Source organism: Heptranchias perlo, chromosome 22 (genome assembly GCF_035084215.1).
Source record: "Heptranchias perlo isolate sHepPer1 chromosome 22, sHepPer1.hap1, whole genome shotgun sequence".
Lineage (NCBI taxonomy): Eukaryota > Metazoa > Chordata > Chondrichthyes > Hexanchiformes > Hexanchidae > Heptranchias > Heptranchias perlo.
Genome location: NC_090346.1, coordinates 31,925,445 through 31,946,481, shown reverse-complemented (window position 1 = coordinate 31,946,481; position 21,037 = coordinate 31,925,445). Strand labels below are relative to the sequence as shown.

The window sequence follows — 21,037 nt, the reverse complement described above, 5'->3', positions numbered from 1 at the left end:
TCTTGGACATGGAATTATACAGTTAGGCCTAAACATAGAATATTTACATATGTACATTTTGTGATATATCTTGGTGCAAATATTATGAAATATCCAGAACATGGATTATAAATCTAATGTTACATTGACATTATTACTGGTCCTATATGATACCCAAAATTACATGATAAAAATTATTTGTACTTTTTTTTCTTTTGAACTTTTGGTTTTAAAGTAAGTATTTTCCAGTGTTGGATAATCAAAACTCAAATCACAAATTGTTTTAAAAGTTTTATTTACTTAAAAAGACAAAAATCTGTTAATTTGGCTTATATGTTACAAACTGATATACATAGTCAATTGAGCTAGAAGCATTATTATTGAACATTTCTTGTAGTAGCTTGTTATATAAATGTGCATTTGTTAAAGGTAAGTTTACTTCAGCAAATCCAACTAATGGGACAACATAAATAAAGGAGTCCCATAAAGATACCCTGTAAAAATAAATACCTATAGATGTAGCAACCAAACGTAACCAAATAAGACAATACTGCAATAAATAAGAATGGCAGTTTTTTTTATAAAATAAAAAACGACGTTTTCTGGAGAAAATGTTATTTCGCAGGTAAACAATACAAGATTATCAATGACTTAAATGAAGAAATAAAGAGCCATATATCCAAGTTTGTTGACAACACTAAGATAGATGGCACAGTAAGCAATGTAGATGGGAGCAGAAAGTTACAAAGGGTAATTGAATAATCTATTACCCTTTGTAACTTTCAGGGCAAAACTGTGGCAGATGGGGTTCAGTGTGGGGAAGTGTGAGGTCATCCACTTTGGACCTAAGCAAGATATATCAGAGCATTTTCTAAATGGTGAGTAGCTAGGAACTGTAGAGAAGCAGACAGATTTAGGAATCCATGCACAGAAATCACTAAAACCTAGTGGGCCGGAAGAAAAAATAATTAAAAAGGCTAATGGAACGTTAGCCTTTATCTCAAAAGGGTTGAAATACAATGGGGTGGAAGTTATGCTACAGCTGTATAAAGCTCTGGTTGGACCGCATCTGGAGTACTGCATTCAGTTCTGGGCACTGCACCTCAGGCAGGATGTACTGGCCTTGGAGAGGGTGCAGCGCAGATTCACCAGAATGATATCAGGGCTAAAAGGGTTAAATTATGAGGACGGGTTGCATAGACTAGGCTTGTATTCCCTCGAATATAAAGGATTAAGGGGTGATCTAATGGAAGCATATAAGATGATTAAAGAGTTTGATAGCGAAGAAAGAAAATATTTTTTCTGGTGAGTCCAGAACGAGGGATGTATAACCTTAAAATTAGAGCTAGGCTATTCAGCGGTGATGTCAGGAAGCACTTCTTCATGCAAAGGGTAGTGAAAATTGAACACCCTCCCCCAAAAAGCTGCTGAGGCTAGATCAATTGAAAGTTTCAAAACTGAGACTGATTGATTTTTGTTAGGTAAAGATATTACAAGATATGGAACCAAGGCAGGTAAATGAAGTTAAGATACAGATCAGCTATAATCTAATTGAATGGCAAAACAGGCTCGAGGGGCTGAATGGCCTACTCCTGTTCCTAGCATTGAAAAATATTTCAAAATAAAATTGCATCAATTGTGCCATTAATTTCCACGGAGGTTCTCCTGATAAAGATCCATGAAAATGCTGGAGGAGCTTGTAAATGTTTACGAAGTCATGGTGGACGATCAGGAGAATCCCCCATGGAAATTTAACCCCCTAATTGGGACCTTTTAGAATCTATGAGGCTGCTTGAGCTGAGCTATCCAGTTACATTGCGTGCTCTAAGCAGAGTAGTTCAACAGATTTTTTTCACCAGTTTTAAAAATATATAAACAGCAAGTGAGCTTAGGTAATTGTGGCATTTGATAAAGGGGCGAATACATTAGGCAGACTGGTGGGAATTGATGTGTCCAAAAGGAAGACACAAATCAGGTTATACTTAAAGACATTTCAATTCATGCTGGGGTGAAGCCAATACTTTGCAGTAACATGAATTCAAAAAGAATACTTAGGTTCAAAATATCTACAACGTGGAGGTGGGATTTTAAAATATCCATGTCCTGACATGCTCCTGCGTCCATCATTGTGCAAATAGTGTTCACTGTATATTATGTTTTGTGTCACAAAAAACTAGTTGCTGCCTTTTATATAGCAGCATTAAAAAATATATCAAAATAAATTTCACAAACAAGACAAGTGTATATTGTAAAAACTTCGGTACAGGAAAGGAGCCAGTGTATTATTCGATTTTAAACAATTAGGACTTTTTGAAGCAAAGTTTTGAACGCTGAATTGGGTAGTAGTATTTGTCGCATTTGGGTGGTAAACATTGTTATCAGTACTGCTTTCTTCACAGTATTAAAAATTCTTCCATTACCACACACACAAATGTTAATGGAAATACACACTAGTAGAAAACAGTACTAAGTGGTAATAGTGTACACAAACCCTCTGTCAGATGTACAAAGAGGGAAACAAATAATAGATGAAAGAATAAACTAATGCTAAATTTTATCTTAAATGGCACTTAAGTGGTTCACAACAAACCGATAACAGTTGCAAGAATTTGTGCCCGTAAAAGTTTCCAGCTAACACAATTTGTAACTGAATTACAATGTGGCTTTTAATATGGCAAAGGTAAAACTTCAAGAAGTTTCAAGAGAAAATAAAAACAAAAAATATGTTTACATAGAACAATGATAATTTATCTTTATCAGTAACAAAACGTTCAGGAAAACTGCGATACAAAACACAGTTTCTGAAATGGTAGCTATCGTAACACACAGCATCCTTCTATTTGCCTATGTATTGCTGCACTGTTGTGTATTCCAAACTGTCTGTCTTCACTCTCTCTCAACGTTAGTCAATCTCTTCTTTAAAATGTTCGACTCCCTTGTCAGTTTTCTGATGAGGTACTGTTTGTCACGACCCTGCTGCAGAAATAAATCACAACTGTAAACTGATGTTCTGTGATTTTCTCAAAGATTTATATCCTAAAATAATTTCTAGTACCAAATATGTAAACAACAAATGCTGTCTTGATATGCAGCTAAATACCCTATATCCAATAAATGTAAAACCAACGTATCCCATCGTCTTGAGATTTCTTGACATTCACCTGAGGAAGGAGGAAGCCTCCGAAAGCTTGTGAATTTTAAAATAAAATTGTTGGACTATAACTTGGTGTTGTAAAATTGTTTACAATTGTCAACCCCAGTCCATCACCAGCATCTCCACATCATGGCTAATTTCCACTGCCAGGCATAGTTACCTTTTGGGTTCCTTTCACCAAAAACTTTAGATAGTTTTAGTTTCTGACTCATTAGAGCCTCAGCTACCCACCAGAGAGTGTTTTCACTTTCCAAGATTCTAGGTAAAATTCAAAGTATGCCAAGTAACAGAGGACCCTTTTTAGATTATTTAAGCTACTCCTTCTATCCTGTGCATTCACAGGATACTTCTAATTGTCAAAAGGCAGCACAATAACATTACACTAAACTTTGACTTAACTTACAAACAAACTTATTAAGCCTTAAAATAAAGTGAATAGTAGCGGTTACAACTATATTTTAAACAGTAATGAATAAGCCTACTTAGCTCCTCGTATGGCAAGAAATAAGTTTCCAACTTCTGTGCTAAACTGAGATACAAATAATTTCTTTACTAACTTCTTTTGCCCCCCATACCATCTAAATAAGTTATCTGGCCTAACCCTCTTTGAAGGTTCCAGACAGACTTACTGATTTGAAAAAAACAGGCTGATAAATGCCTACAAAGAGTCACTGGGACTCTACGAGTTTAAATAACACTTCAAATACAAAACAAATCACAAATGATGTTTATATTTGAACTGAATGGCTTAGCTCCTCCCACAGGCAATTGCTGACAACTCAAATGTTGCAACAAATGTATCAAGTTGGGATACAATTTCTGTGAATGAACCTGTTTTTTGTTAATTCAACCCTTTATGTACCTTAAGAAAATTAAAGATGCCCATACTAAGCTAAATCTTGGAAAAAATACTTCATTTTTTTTATCATCACTGGCATGTTGTCTTGGAATCAACTCAACTCCAAAAAGATCCTGCTTGCCTCTCTCCAAAAGAGGAAAGTCACTAGTTGGTCAGACAACCAACAACTACAGATCTGAACCCTCACTAAGTGGCCAGCAAGAACGAGGAACAACTCCTCAGCTACACAGTGATTAGCACAACTCACCATAAAATGTGTGGATACATTACTATCTCCTTTCTGAGCACAACATGGATGCATACCATACTCAAATGTTGGAAAATCAGAGCTTCAGCAGCAATTGTCCACCTCTCTCCAACCCAATCAATGTCAGCACCGAACTCTGGATATATGAGTGTGGTTCACATACCCAGCCCAAATAAGAGTTTCTTCATCAGCTATGATATACATCTGCCTTCACGGTGTTGAAAAGATCTAAACAAGACAGCTTGCAACATTCCAGCCATATCGATTTCTAAAAGTCCAAATCCAATGTTCCATACCATGCTTACTCATCACCAAGCATTTAATCTAGGCCCTCACATATGGCACTTTGGTGAAGTTATATCTCCGCTGTGAAACTGACTACCCCATCTAAGATACCGAGTGACAAATCATTGTAGGCCAAAACCAAGCCTCCCTGCAACTATTGGCCACAAATCCACCTCTCACATTAGGCTCGAGTCTCACATGTGGTTTGCAGGAGGCCTCAAGTTGCCTTCCGAGGAGTGCCAAACCATAGAATCATAGAATAGTTACAGCACAGGAAGCGACCATTCAGCCCATCGAGCCTGTGCCGGCTCTTTGCAAAAGCAATCCGGTTAGTTCCATTCCCCTGCACTTTTCCCATAGCCCTGCAAATTTTCTCCCTTCAAATATTTATCCAATTCCTTTTTGAAAGCCACGACTGAATCCGCTTTCACCATCCTTTCAGGCAGCGCATTCCAGATATCTCTGCGTAAAAAAAATTTTCCTCATGTCGTCTTTGGCTCTTTTGCCAATCACCTTAAATCTGTGTCCATTGGTTCTCGACCCTTCCATCAATAGGAACAGTTTCGCTTTATTTATTTTATCTAAACCTTGCATAATTTTGAACACTTCTATCAAATCTCCTCTCAACTTCTCTACTCTATGGAGAACAACCCCAGCTTCTTCAGTCTATCCACGTAACTGAAGTCCCTCATTCCTGGGACCATTCTAGTAAATCTTTTCTGCGTATTCTACAAGGCCTCCACATCCTTCTTAAAGTGCAGTGCCCAGAATTGGAAACAATACCCCAGTTGTGGCCGAACCAGAGTTTTATAAAGGTTCAACATAACTTCCTTGCTTTTGTACTCTATGCCTCTATTTATAAAGTCCAGGATCCCATATGCATTTTTAACCGCTTTCTCAACCTGTCCTGCCACCTTCAAAGATTTGTGCACATATACCCCCAGGTTTTTCTGTTTGTACACCCCCTTTAAAATTGTACCCCTTTAGATTATATTGCCTCTCCTCATTCTTCCTACCAAAATGCATCACTTCACACTTCTATGCATTAAATGTCATCTGCCAAATGTCCACCCAGTCCACCAGCCTGTCTATGTCCTCTTGAAGTCATTTTGAAATTGCGCCACCTGCAAATTTTGAAATTGCGCCACCTGCAAATTTTGAAATTGCGCCACCTGCAAATTTTGAAATTGCGCCACCTGCAAATTTTGAAATTGCGCCACCTGCAAATTTTGAAATTGCGCCACCTGCAAATTTTGAAATTGCGCCACCTGCAAATTTTGAAATTGCGCCACCTGCAAATTTTGAAATTGCGCCACCTGCAAATTTTGAAATTGCGCCACCTGCAAATTTTGAAATTGCGCCACCTGCAAATTTTGAAATTGCGCCACCTGCAAATTTTGAAATTGCGCCACCTGCAAATTTTGAAATTGCGCCACCTGCAAATTTTGAAATTGCGCCACCTGCAAATTTTGAAATTGCGCCACCTGCAAATTTTGAAATTGCGCCACCTGCAAATTTTGAAATTGCGCCACCTGCAAATTTTGAAATTGCGCCACCTGCAAATTTTGAAATTGCGCCACCTGCAAATTTTGAAATTGCGCCCTGTACACCCAAGTCCAAGTCATTAATATATATCAAAAAGCGCAGTGGTCCTAGTACCGACCCCTGGGGAAAACCATTGTATATCTTCCTCCAGTCCGAAAAACAACCGTTCACCACTACTCTGTTTCCTGTCACTTATCCAATTTCGTATCCATGATGCCACTGCCCCCTTTTATCCCATGGGCTTCAAATTTGCTGACAAACCTATTATGTGGTATTTTATCAAACACCCTTTTGAAAGTCCATCTACACAACATCAACCCCATTTCCGTCATCAGCCCTCTCTGTTACCTCATCAAAAAATAGTCACATTAGTTAAACACGATTTGCCTTTAACAAATCCGTGCTGGATTTCCTTCATTAATCCACACTTGTCCAAGTGACTATTAATTTTGTCCCGGATTAAAAGCTTCCTCACCACTGAGGTTAAACTGACTGGCCTGTACTTGCCGCGTTTATCCTTACACCCTTTTTTGAACAAGGGTGTAAAACATTTGCAATTCTCCAGTCCTCTGGCACCACCCCCATATCTAAGAAGGATTGGAAGATTATGGCCAGCACCTCTGCAATTTCCACCCTTATTTTCCTCGGCAACTTAGGATCCATCTCATCTGGACCGGGTGACATCTACTTTAAGTACAGCCAGCCTTTCTAGTACCTCTTGGCCTACAAGGAGTTCTAAAAGAAACATTTTTTTAAAAAAAACTTACTCTTCTGGCTAGTCGGCACCACACATAATGGTCCTGCTTCCGGGCTGCAGACTGTGCGGGACTCCCCCCGATGTGAGGTTAATCTTGCGTTGCGGAGTTGATGGCGCCAGGCTGCAACTTTTGAATGTTTAGTAGGCCCCTGCCTACCTTTAGCGGGAGCCTCATCCATTGCATGATTCACAGTCATAAAAATTACGGCGGCTGTGAACGTGGCAGGTTGGAATTGGGAGCTAGATTTTTTTCAAATACTAATGCCTCCCACACACCATTCTCGCTAGGCAAGGGGGGGGGGGGGGGTTTAAATCCCGGCTATGGTCTTTGTATTTTCATAATACTCTACTGAATCCCCAGGCAAATCCGCCAATACTACATCTGTGAAAAGGAGAACTGTATTTTTTTTTTAAAGAAATGCCTAAACTGTCTCTTACAATGCAATTCACACATCACTATCAAAAGCAATCAAAAAAGATAAATGACAGCAGCCAGTCGTGCTTTACATCTCTTTTAAGATAGCAGCAATGAGTCTTGAGTTTTATACTCCGTACGAGAGATGTTTCCTACTAAGTGTGTATTTTTGGCAAACATTTAAATAAAAGTATGTCACACAGACCTGTCTAACAAACAAGGGTACCAAATCACTTCAAATGAATATTGTTGAAAATCTATATTTAACAATTAAGGAATCACTCACCATAGCCAGTTGGTCTCTCAGCTGATGGACAACTCGTTTGTGCGCTCCAGCCAAAGCAACAAGGTAGAACAAGATGAGGCTGCAGGTGGAAATTGAGAGAACAAAAAATTTAATGATGCCCTTTTCAATACTTAAGCAAATAGTACAAGATATAACTCTTGTATTTTTTCCCCCCCCAAGAGCACCCAAGTTGCAATACTGCCCATATTCTATTCGTATAGAATAATATTTTAAACTTATTTGGTGGTAAATAATGGGATTAAAATATTTAAGATGCATTTAGTTGATGAAAAATAAAACTATAAGGCTGGACCTTCCCTTTTTGATTTCATCCTGTTTTGAATGGAGGCTGAACATGAATGCTGGATATTTTAGCACTGATCCTAATTTTTCCAGCCCCCTTCACTTCATGCTTTTGTCAATGCAGCATTGCTTAGTTGCTGAGGCTTGATCAGACATTAGCACAAAGTTGTTTTAGATTACACACAATGACAACAACTTGCATTTATAAAGCAACTTTAATTTAAAAGCACTTAATGAGCGGAAGGGAACTTATACGATATATTTTCAAGAAATTAATTGCTTCCTCGACTTTCTTCTGGTTAATGGAGGGAGAGTTTGGCCAGGTATTCTTGCATCTCTGGAAGTTGTAAATTCAAATTGCTTTAAATCATAGCTTCATAAATTTATAATTTATTATCCTTGAGATACCCCTCAATGGTCCTGCTTCTCTCCTGATACTTGAGGGCAAATGGGAGCAGACTGCCCATTGTGCTTATAATATTACACTTCCACGAAGGGGATGAATTATTTCTTGTTGGTTGTCAGATAAAATTTAAGTTCCCTTCCGATTTGTGTGAATCCGTTGCCAATTTTGGTGTGTTGTTGTTCAAGGATGCAGTTTGTTTTCAGTTATCTTCCTCTTTTGTCTGGAAAAAAGCTTAGATCATCCCTTCTGACCATTGCTTCAACATTTCCCGAGTGGGGTGGGAGAAACAACTGGACAATCGTCATTTAGAATGATGGTCAGTTTGTTGCTTGGGAAGAAATTTATGATCTCCCAAGAGTCTCCAGTGGTATGATCGGAGTGTGGATATATAGCAGTGATTGGCACTACTTAAGTACTGAACCTATTCTGCAAGATTTGATTTTGGTTGCCCGTGAATGTTTAACAAAGTGGTACTCTAATCCTAATCTGGGCACCTTTTCTCTATTACCCCAGGCCCCTTTTTTCTAATACCGATGCCTCCTTAAACCCCATTTCGTACCACTCACCTCCAACCAAAAGTGCAAAGAGCTTTGGATTTCTTCATCACCAAGATTGAAACCATCCGTTCAACTGCTTCCACTGATTTCCCCCTTCCCTTCAAGCCAAACCCACCCAGTCCCACCCCACTCAAGTCCTGATCCCTTTTTCTTCCAAAAGTTTTATCCATGAGTACTGTACCTTTGCCTTTCAGAACCATTGTCATCAATGTGCGCGTGGGAAGCCTGGAAAAAAATTTCCTACCTTTTTGCATGCGATCACGACTTAATTGAAGGCCCTTAATGTGGGTTCCGGGTTTGGTGTCCCCATGCTGTACAGTGGGCGCACTGCGCACCCGAATGACATGCTGGCTGCTGGAATATTTGGCCATTGCGAGCATGGATTATGTGGGAAAAAGAAAACATTTAAAAAGATGGAGCAGCAGAAGAGAAAGCCAGCACCCCAGTTCAGTGACTCCACACTGGAGTTGCTACTGGTTGGAGTGAGGAACATGAGGGAGATGCTGTACCTGGCTGATGGGAGGAAGTGCCCTGCCTCTGCCATCAATAGGGCCTGGCTCAAGGTGGCAGAGGAGGTGACCTGCAGCACCAATAATGTCTCCAGGACTTGGGAGCAGTGCAGGAAGTGCTTCATTGACCTAACAGGTCAGGAAAAAGTAAGTACAGTTACTGATTCACCTGCATTCTGTGGTGCACATCACTGCCCCCCACCTCCCCTCCTGGCCTCACACTCTGCCCGTCGAGGCCTATTCCATCACATCACTCCTCACATCCACTTAAGGCTCAGTGTCAAGTGACCTTCACTTTCTGTGCACTTCCTCACCTCCCCATTTGTGCACCCAACACTCCCACTCACCCCAATCCTGATGCAATGTGATCAATCTGTCTGGTAGTCACCCTCTGATGCAGCTCTTTCATTGTCTGCCTCACAAAAAGCAATTCATCAGGTCACCCCATCACCCTCATTCACTCACACATCAGTACTTTCTCCCCTTGTAGGAGAAGAGAACGCAAAATACAAAGGAGTGGATGAGGACTGGAGGGGGGCCAGCACAAATCGTGGCCCTCACAGAGGCAGAGGAAGCTGCCTTGGAGCTGAGTCGAACGGTGGAGTGCCTGGCCGTCTGAGGTGCAGAGACTGGAACCCCGCAAACATCTGGTGACAGAACTTTAACATCTCTCACACACATGAATTGATGTTATCAATGATTGACCTGTTACACACCTCAGTGTGCTCATTGCAAACTCACTTCTGTGAAGATTGTTAACATTGTTTTATGTTCTCTTCCAGGGCCTTCACGGATTGAAGAGGCAGCTCTGGCCATGGAAGAAGGCGATTCCTCAGAGGATCTCCATTCCTCTGAGGGTGCATCGTCACATGACATCCAGCCATGCACCAGCACAGATACTCGCACTTCAGTGGGTCCTGTTAGGCAGATAGTTGGGTTGTCACCAGGTGATTCAACACTCAAGTGTGCACGAGCAGACACTGGTGGCAGGGCCAGCTGTGGAGAGTCCGTGTTTGGGGGGGGGGCGCACTCTTCTCCAAGCTCTGCTCAACTGGACCTAGCTGATGAACCTCGGGGGCCAATCGCTGAAATTGAGAATGATAATGATAGAGGTACAGCTCCACCTTTGCGAGGTAATGGAAAAGGTGTCACGCACACTCTCCATAATAGCGGATAGGATGGAGGAGTCCAACTCTATCGCTAATGGATTGGTAGCACAGGTAAGTGTGGGAATGTCTTCGATGGAGAGAATGGCAGCCTCCACTGAGCTTCAAGCACGGATCTCAAATGAGTCCATTCAGGTCATGACAACGGCCGTGCGGACTCTGGATGCCAAAGTGTCTTCCGCCTTAAACAAGCAGACAGATACTTCATCCATGACCTTAGAAAGCGCCACATCTCCTCACCAGGCTGCTGTCCAGCAGAGTGGCAGGAGTGATGTTGCGCCAGCCCGGGAGAGGGATGATGGCGAAAGGGGACATGGAAGTGGGGACTCCACTCAAAGCGCTCCCATGTCTCACTGTTGCCCCCGCCACTGCACCCCACCTCCCTCCCCTCAACCCAGTACCCAAAATGCTGCCTCATCTCCCGATGGCAGAGTCTACCCCTGCACAGGTGGAGCAGTCTTTGGCGGGGCCCTCATGGGCTCCAAAACCCAGAGATCATAGGCCGAAAGCATCTAAGGAGTCAGGGCATGAACCTGAGCAACCTGCCACTACCTCTGCTGAAGCCACAGGGGATGCACCACATAGAAGTGCAAGGAAGAGGGAGGCTAAGGGTTTGTAATCATAAAGGGTATGCACAAGGGTGTCTAAGAGAATGTGATGTTTTTCATTTATATTTGTTTTTTGTTAAATGCAGGTTAAATGTTATAATTCTCACCACCACTGCCATGTCTTGCCCATTCTTGAGTCCCTTTTGTGAAAGCGCCCTTTCACGTGACGCATCATGAATGGCGAGCCCTCATGCCACCCAATGGGCGCGTTTACAATAGGTGTGTATGTGGTTGTAGGAGTGCGCTGTACAAACAGGGTGGGGGGGCTGGTGTTGGTGGTTGTTCCAGGTGGTCTGAGAATTTGACTATCTTCACTTTGCAGATCTCCTTATGAGAATGATGGGCAATAAATGCTGGCCTCGCCAGCGACTCCCACATCCCATGAACGAATAAAAAAAAAATCTATCAAATATGAGCAACTCCCTGGCATCACGAGCAGCCAAGTGAGCCATTGCTCTGCTGATGGGTTCCCCATCTTCATCCTCCTCCTCCGCTGCCTCCTCAATGTTGATGGCAGATGCGGATGCTTCATGAGCACATGAGACTTCAGCCACTGGTAACCCTCTCTGTTGAACGATGTTGTGCAGGACATAACAAACGACTATTATTCTACACACTCTCGCTGCTACATACTGATCGGCTCCCCCAGATCGATCCAGGCACCTGAAGCACATCTTCAGCAGTCCTATGGTTTGTTTCACGACAGACCAGGTGGTGATGTGGCTCTGATTATATTGCTGCTGTGCCTCACTGGTGGGGTTTCTCAGAGGCGTCATGAGCCACGACTGCAGGGGGTATTCCTCGTCTCCAAAGAGCCAGCCTTAAGTCTGTTTTGTGCATGGAAGAGGGCGGAGATAAAGGAATCATGGCAGCTGTCAGGGAATCTGGCACACACCTGCAGATATCTCTTCCGGTGGTCGCGGATCAGCTGCGCATTGATGGAGTGATATCCCTTTTGGTTGATGAATAGTCCTGGCTCATGTGGAAATGCTCGGATTGCTACGTGTGCGCATTCAATTGCGCTCTGTGCCTGTGGGAAGCCTGTCAGAGTGTTGAAACCCACTGCCCTCTCAGTCTGGCTCATATCGTCGAAAGGTGACGTAGTGGGATGCCCTGGCAAACAAGCCATCCGTGACCTGTCATATGCACTTATGTGCACACGACAGAGACAACAACGATGTCAACGGTGGCCCGCTGAAAGGATCCGGAGGCGAAGAAATTGAGGGCAGTGGTGACTAACTGCGACAGGCAATGCGTTGCCATCAGGCCCTTCTGGGAGCAGCTCTGCATGAAGGAGCGTGCAGATGTCTGCGACCACCTGGTGACTCAATCTGAGCCTTCGTAGGCACTGTTCTTCAAAGAGATCCAGCCTCTGCCTGTACACCCTCTCATGAGGGCAGTACCTCCTGAGACCTCTGCCCCTCCATTGTTCCCCTCTCTGCTCTTCTGCAGGTCCTCATGGTGCACCTCCGTCTTGTGGAGCTGCAAGTCCCAGAACTGCATGCTGTGCCTGCCACGGATGGGGATGTTCCTCCTCAGATGTACTGCTGAAAACATCCATTGCGCCCCCCCATCCTGATGTTGTCAGTTTGAGGGGGTCCAAAATGTAGGTAAATATGTGTAAACGCAAGAATTGAGTGTGAACAAAGAAATCTCACTCTAAACACGAAGAACTCCCAACCAAAGGTTTGTCTGAGAGACTGCTTGCCCTGCATGAAAAACTCACCTTTTATCCCCATTTGTCAATTAGTCTAAAGGTCCAAATGGCTGCCAGCTGCAATGTTTCCATGGCATGTTTCAGAGGCCACAGGAAATACACTGAGGCAGAGTTAAAATTGTTTCCAAGCTGCAATCCACAAAAAATTAAACACTTGAACTACTTTAAGTCTCTTAATTGATGGTTTAAACATCAGCCCGTTGGGAATTCTGGCTTCCTGAAGCTCGCGCGCACGCAGATGCGTCTGGGTTGAACGTGAAAGTCGGCAGCTTGGAGCTGGGATTCATTCCTGCTCCGAGAAACATCGATTTTCTCTGCCCACCACCACCCCCCCCCCCCAACCCCCCAATTCACCCATTCCTGGGGGCTAAAATCATGCCCCTTGGGACATTTTTCAACATTAAATGGGCTATATAACTTAAGTTCTAAACTAGAATTGTGGGCAATAGTGAATGTTTATAACAGCAAGAAAATCATTTCTGCAGAAGCTATATAACAATTAACTACATTTTTAAAAAATCCAGTAATCACCCAAGGTAAATTTAATTAGTTCTTGCAAAAAGATTACAAATTACTTGTTGGTTACTAAAATCACAGGCACATCAATAAGGGGAAAAATGTTATTTTGTAGCCAACAGGAAAAAAAACTATACCACTTTACTATGAAATGCCTCTTACCACACAATCAGGAAGAACGGCACAGCAAACGCCTCAGATCCCAATCCATACAGAAGATTCTTAAGACCCTTTGGGAAATTGTTAATAGTTGCTGGTATAATACCCCATGAAGTGTTGAAGTTAACGAATGGCCCACAAGATTTGGATGAACGGATTCTGATTGAGGGAGGGAAAAAACATCCATATTTATTCTGCCTCTAATAACAACTTAATGTCAGCATACCACTTCAAAAGCAAGTTCTTCTTCATAAAATGCATCTCTCCATCAAAATCAAAAACATTAAATGCTGGAGGTTACACCCAAAACGGTAACTCGTCTTTTATCTTTATAAATGCTGACCGCTTTGCTGCGCATCTCCGACAATCTGTTTTTGTTTCAGATTTCCTTTTTTTTCTTCTGCAGTGGGAAGCCTTTTAAAAAAAATGAGTTAAAAGTTCCGATATCAACATTGGTGTGTCTTTACTTTTATGTCTTTAGTTTTGGTTGATGATTGAGTTTTGATGCTAAAGCATGTTTGAAATATATTCAACTGTCTTTTACATTCAGGAGATTGGGCAATTATCAATACTTAAATTACATTAATAAGCAACAGAGGATCTGGTTCCTCTACAAAGATCAGATATGATCTTACATAAATAAATATACACTCATTTACACACACTATTCTTTATGTATATCAGACTGCGGAATCTGCATAAACTAGAAGCATACACTCTGCGTTTTCCAAACGTAATACTAAGACAGATGACCTGGGAACAAACAAACAATTATGAAATATTTTGGTGGGTGGACAAATTGAAAATCCAGCATGGAAAACACATGTCTGGAGTGTGCATAGTACTCAGCTTTTACCTAACAGAGATTGTGTACTCCACTCTTGTATCAGTTACAAGTTTTGGGTCTGCATTAGATATTCTCTCGGGTTCGCTATCATTAGTTATTTCCTTAAGGACGACCTTGGAGGGAGTGCAATGTAGATATACTAGAATGATACCTAGACTCCAAGGGTTGAATTACGAGGAGAGATTACACAAACTAGGGTTGTATTCTCTGGAATTTAGAAGATAAAAGGGTAATTTGATCGAAGTTTTCAAGATAGTAAGGAGAACTGACAGGGTAGATATAAACTATTTCCACTGGTTGGAGAGTCTAGGACTAGGGGACATAGCCTAAAAATTAGAGCCAGGACTTTCAGGAGTGAAGTTAGGAAATACTTCTTCACGCAAAGGGTGGTAGAAGTTTGGAACTCTCTTCCACAAATGGTAGTTGATGCTAGCTCAATTGTTAATTTTAAATCTGAGATTGATAGATTTTTGTTAATCAAAGGTATTAAGGGATATGGGGCTAAGATGGGTATATGGAGTTAGGTCACAGATTAGCCACAATTTCACTGGATGGCGGAACAGGCTCGAGGGGCTAAATGGCCTACCTCTGTTCCTATGTGTGGACCTGGTGCTCCCTACAATCTGGAGAGTACCTGTAATGCTGTTAGAAATTCAGGTGTGCTGTAGATACCTCCTTGGGTTCAGTGGAGTCAGTCACTCCCATAAGCAGTCTGTGCAGCTTACATTTATGGGAGTTGACCCTGTAATCTACTTGCAAGATAGAATAAGCCGGGGTGCAATAACATATCCCTAGTGACCCAAACTGGATATTCATATCTTTTGCATGCGTGTTTCCTCAATGTCTCTAAATGCAAACTCTTGGTAAGACAAAGCCCATTACGAATTGATAGTTTGCTTTATTTTACAGTAAGGTACACATGTGGGCAGTTAAAACTGGACTCACGTAAATTAAACAATACAACTTATGTTTGCATTATAATATAAATCAAACACACTGCATTTCCCCATCAAAATAAGTTATGCAAACATTGCCCTTGACATGGGCCTACCTCACTTTACTCAGCAGTGTTGCTGACTGACTGGCACTCACTTAGGAAGAGTTTTCTGCTTCCCTAACATTACATGTGCCAATATTTCTAGGAGCTGGCGGACAACTGTCATTATCTCAAACTAATATGGTATGCGAGAAACACGAGATACTCCAGAAATGTGACCTAATCAAGATCCCAGATAGCTTATTTATTCCCTTGAGGCCTAAATTTAACTTCATAGCAACATCATAACATAATATAATCCCAAAATCTCGTCTTGGCCAAACAAGACAAAAGTCTTGAAACGACACATAGCTTATTTCATAAGCTTCAAAACTCTATAAGGAAATGGGGCCAGACCATTAGGTAAATAATAAAGTTGCTATTTCAGGAGTATGCTCCTATTGAATAGATGAGGATGACTTTGGAGACATGGACCAGGTGCAGAGAGGGAGAGTTAGCTCCCATCAAGTCCACATCATTTCAAAAAGCTGTGAGCAGTTTATGATACATCAATCTACTAAAAGTAATTTATTACTTTAGTAAGAGAAATAGGCTACAAAGATTACAGATAATCTTGTGATGGACTTATCTGGACCACAAATGGAACCATTGGAAAATTAGAAACACCTTATCAACTTTTGGCTCTGGGGCTGTCCCAGCAAAATAAGGCAGCAGAGTAAATCAGATTTGCAAATACTCATCAGTTTGCTTTATCAAAGTCTGCAACTTCCTGACTAGAGATGCTAAGTACACATTTACTGCTCGTGGTCATAACATCCTAATTACTATTATAGTGCAACAGAGTCCACTTCACCACACGGACTGCAGCGGTTCAAGGAGGCGGCTCACCACCACTTAAGGACAATTAGGGATGGGCAATAAATGCCAGCGATGCCCACATCTCATGAACAGAAAAAAAAACTTAAACAAGGATATGCAAAAAAGGAGTAGCTTTGGTTTGCAGCATAGAATTTATATTTACTTCAACTTAGCCAGCCATCAATTAACTAGAGCTGAGCTAAATACTGTTTAATACAGTTTATCAAAGCAGACTGTTGCCTTGAAAAAAAAGTTTCTGAATTACAAAAGGAACATACACAAAATTTAGTAGTGATTGGAAGAATTGTACTATAGCTAGCATGAACAGAAAGTGAAGAACACAAGGCTGATAGCTTTCCTTGATGAACATATCAGATTTCCAACTACTTCAAGCTGTTACAATAGACTTTTCAGAGTTAATATCTAACCAAAATTTTAAAAAAGAATTTAACCCTTGGATGGCAGATCCAAAGAAAAGATCATCTCCCTAGGCTGGCTGGTGGCTGAAAACAAGACCTTCTGCAAAGTTAAGGACTCCTATTTCCCAGTAATTGAATGCTAGAAGAGTAATTAACATGGCTGCTTGGATGCAACTGAGAAACCGGTTAACTTTTTTTTTTAAACACTTCAAAATAGGAAGAACTGCTAACAAATGAATGAACTCGGAAATCGACCACATCCCATGAACGAATAAATAAAAAACTTAAAAACGAGGATATGCAATACGAGGAAGAGCACACCTGGACGAGTAACTCATCCATTATCAGCTAAGGGTCATTTTGTGTAGTGCAACTGGATAACAATATTCAACTAATATTCAATACTCACAGTGCAATACTGAAGAGGATAGGAACACAGGCTAATGGAAGCCCAATTAACAGAACTGCCAGGAAGAAAAAGTTAGAACTTGATGCCCGAAAAGGTCTGGTGGAAGGGCGACAGTTGTTCATCAAAGATATCTGTAATGTTCAGAAAACATTATGCTTTTACTCCCCATTTTTGTCCCCTACTCTGGTACTGACTCTGCCACAGACACCCTCTGACCTCTTGTAAGTGGCCACTATTCGTTCTTGAACCTTGACATGATATTCCACCAAAAGGGCATCAAAGCCAACCCAATTCTGTCCTTGTCCAATGTCCACACATGAGCACTTCCAACAGTGGTTGCTGGTCAGCATTCAGGACAGGGAGCACACCAAATTTCTTTTCCCTAACCCATGGGTATGGAGGCAAATTGTAGCATCCTGAGCACCACCTCAACTGAGATTAGCTAATTCACCCCAAGCAGAGAATTACACCTTTCCAATCTGTTCCTGTCTACTTCTATTCGTGTTTTTCTCCCCTACGTGTAAAATGCAGTAGCACATGCTAAAGATGCCATATAGAGGCAATTTTTTGTTTTTGTTGTATTGCTCAGCTACTCATTGGACAAACTCGCTCAGCCATTGTGGGAACCTCCAGTAGGAACTTCAATTCAAATTTCAGAAAGTCTATCACAGAAAAACTAACTGACCTCTACTTCAATTACCAATCTAATTTCTTACCATTTATAATATTAACGAGTCAGGAGTGACTAAGTAAAAATTAAAGAAAGTTAATCATTTATCTGGTTGCCATATATTGTTGGAAAAAATTAATCTGATTTATTTTCATTGGTATATTTTATTAAAAAATTTACCTTTTTGAGATAAAATATGATGAAGCATTTGATGGTTGCTATTCCAGGGAGCAATGGTGAATAATATGTTCCTATCCAACAGATAGTCTGACCATATACAATTTCTAATACATTTTGAGGAATAGCAAACTGCTGTTGACCCCACCACTTGAAAGGTGGACCAGAGCAATAGGTTACAATTAATCTGAAAACCAAAAATAAAATATATAATTACATATTAGAATACAGTGCATCCCTTGTTAAAATGCATTGTCTGATACTCTCAAAATATAATTCAATGTGTATTAGCAGGAATGCTAATCCATGAATATCACTAGGTGATCCCTAAACATACAAATATAGCTGTAGTAATTGGGAATTTATACCAATTTATAACAATGAACAGGTTTTATTATTAATAATATTTTATATTACAAATGTACTCATGGCAGAAGAAAACAGGTTATGCCTTTGTTAAAATGAATCTATTAACAGCTTATTTTCAAAAATATCAAACTGTAAGATATTGGATAGTTTATAGTGAGAGAATGCGAAATGTCTGTTAAAATCATTGATTTCAATGGCATATGATCAACTGAGTGGGTTTAGCAATTATCTTCACATCTTCCAAGCCTCTACACAGAATTCTCTGCAAAAACCATGGTATTTTGAAGGCACAAAAGATCAAAAACTTTACTTGCAAATGCCTTTGTTAAATGAAGTATCTTTAAATAAAACAAGTTTATGCATCTCAAAGGGTTAATCCTGTACCATTTCACAATTTCTGAAAACCTCCACCAAAAGGGGGAAGGAGAGGAGGGAAAATAACACTTACTTTCTGGGAAATTCCACAAAGACTGTAACAGATGCAATTATAATCAAGTCAAATATCATCAATTTATACATTTCTTGTCCTATTCGGGTTTCCCAGCACTGAAAAACACAACCAATTGTATTTACAGCTACAGTAAAAGTCATTGATTATGTGCAGAATATTTATATATTACAGTAATTTATATCAAGACCTCTACGATGATCAAATGTTATTCAAATGGGTTTGCAGTTTTGTATGTAGGTTTGGGTCTGGTGCCCTTTTTGAATCTAGGAACAATTACCTATTGCCAGTCTGTCGAAACCTCCCTAGTATTCACTGACCACCTAAAAATAACTGTCAGAGCTTCACAAATCTACCTTGTCTCTCTAAGTACCCTTGGGTACAGTTCAGCCATCCTGTGGAATTTATTGGTTTTCAATCCTTTGAGGCAAAGTTCTAGTATAGACGTGCCATGTGCGTCTGATAATTGGATTATATATTGTTAGTACCCTTCCAGAAAGAAATTTGCAAATAGTAGTAATTCAGCATATTATTCATCTCCTGTTTCTCAAGTTTGATTCCATTTGGATAGGGCTTTTACTTCTTCCCTGACTACTTATGTTACAATAATGGAAGAAATTTTTGGTATTGTATTTTGCATCTGGTTTCCAGCTTTCACTTAGCACACAATTTTTTTTAAGAAAAAGCAGCTTCCATATAATCTTGAACTCTGTCCAACAGTCACCCTCTCCCTTCACCTCACAGACTTAGCTACTTTTTCCAACCTTAATCTACCATTTATTTTTTCTGTTAATCCATTTTAAAGCATTTTATTTAATTTGCTTTTGTTACACTTAAGTATGTACTTTTCCTGCATGTCTTGCAATGTTTTTGAAGGATATATCCATATTTCCTCATCAGATTTATCCTTAAATAGGTTCACCTCCCCCACTCTACTTGCATTACTAAGCTGACCCCTGATTACCTGTAAGTTTACCCATCTGAATCATAAGGTTGGGTTATCTGCATGCTCTATTTCCCCAAGTAAGTTATTGTCAAACAAATCAGATATTTCTATTCTAAGTGGTGTTTGGGTCACTCAAGAACCAAATCTAATGAGCTCCAAGACAGGAAGTCATGTGCTACACTGACAAGCTCAGAGTCCCATTTTATGTTGGTATAGTTGAACGACATTCTGACTTTATGAAGTTCCCCATCAAAATTACCTCCTTCTTCTTACAATATTGTCGCAATATGAGGAGTTCTCCTCATTTTGGTTTGGTAGACCATAGTAAACTCCAAATGTTGTCCTGGTCTTTTTCTTGTGAACACATCTAGGCACAGAATCCCAGATCATGGATTGACTTCTTGAACCTCCTTGGTGTCCCTCACATTTAAGGTAACCCTCCACTTTTCCTGTCCCCCTATCCTTCCGGAATGCTTTGATTCCAAGACTAATGTGTGCAATACATAAACCTGGTGAAAGACCTCAACCGATCATAAAAAGGTTAAAGCACAAAAGGTGGCCATTCGGCCCATCAAGTCCCCACCGGCTCTATGCAAGAGCAACCCAGTTAGTCCCACCACCCCCCCCAACCCCGTAGCCCTGCAAATTTTTTCCTTTCAAGTATTTATCCAGTTCCTTTTTTGAAGGCCATGATTGAATCTGTCTCCACCACCCCCTCGGGCAGTGCATTCCAGATCCTAACCACTCGCTGTGTAAAAAAGTTTTTCCTCATGTCACCTTTGGTACTTTTGCCAATCACCTTAAATCTATGTCCTCTGGTTCTTGACCCTTCCATCAATATGAACAGTTTCTATCTAGACCCTTCATGATTTTGAATACCTCTATCAAATCTCCTCGCAACGGTCTCTGTTCCAAGGAGAACAACCCCAGCTTCTCCATTCTATCCATGTAACTAAAGCCACTCTTACCTCGAATCATTCTGGTAAATCTTTTCTGCACCCTCTCTAAGGCCTTCACATCTTTCCTAAAGTGCAGTGCCCAGAACTGGACACAATACTCCAGTTGTGGCCAAACCAGTGTTTTATAAAGGTTCATCATGACTTCCATACTTTTGTACTCTATGCCTTTATTTATAAAGCCCAGGATCCCGTATGCTTTTTTAACCGCTTTCTCAACCTGCCCTGCCACCTTCAATGATTTGTGCCTGATCTGATCCCCAGATCTGAGTTCCAGTACCCATTTTAGCATTGTGCCCTCTAGTTTATATTGCTTCGCCTCGTTCTTCCTACCAAAATGTATCACTTCGCATTTTTCTGCGTTAAATTTTATCTGCCACATGTCCGCCCAACCTACCAGCCTGTCTATATCCTCTTGAAGTTTATCACTATCTTCCTCACTGTTTATTACCCTTTCAAGATTTGTGTCATCT

At 40.8% G+C, this 21,037-nt stretch overlaps 1 protein-coding gene across 4 annotated transcripts in view; it reads right to left on the bottom strand.

The window, feature by feature from the left end:
- Positions 1–302: 302 nt before the first annotated feature.
- Positions 303–21,037, bottom strand: part of LOC137340627 (transmembrane channel-like protein 7) — a 62,029-nt gene continuing 41,294 nt past the window's right edge. For 3 of the 4 annotated variants that reach the window (XM_068003207.1, XM_068003210.1, XM_068003209.1), the window contains 6 exons: positions 18,663–18,760; positions 17,849–18,032; positions 16,999–17,129; positions 13,472–13,627; positions 7,528–7,606; positions 303–2,955 (listed from right to left, as the gene is read on the bottom strand). In XM_068003207.1, the coding sequence (XP_067859308.1) occupies positions 2,866–2,955; positions 7,528–7,606; positions 13,472–13,627; positions 16,999–17,129; positions 17,849–18,032; positions 18,663–18,760 (738 nt within the window). In that variant the 3' untranslated portion in view covers positions 303–2,865. The remainder of the gene's footprint in view (positions 2,956–7,527; positions 7,607–13,471; positions 13,628–16,998; positions 17,130–17,848; positions 18,033–18,662; positions 18,761–21,037) is intronic. The other variant, XM_068003208.1, reaches the window with a different exon arrangement.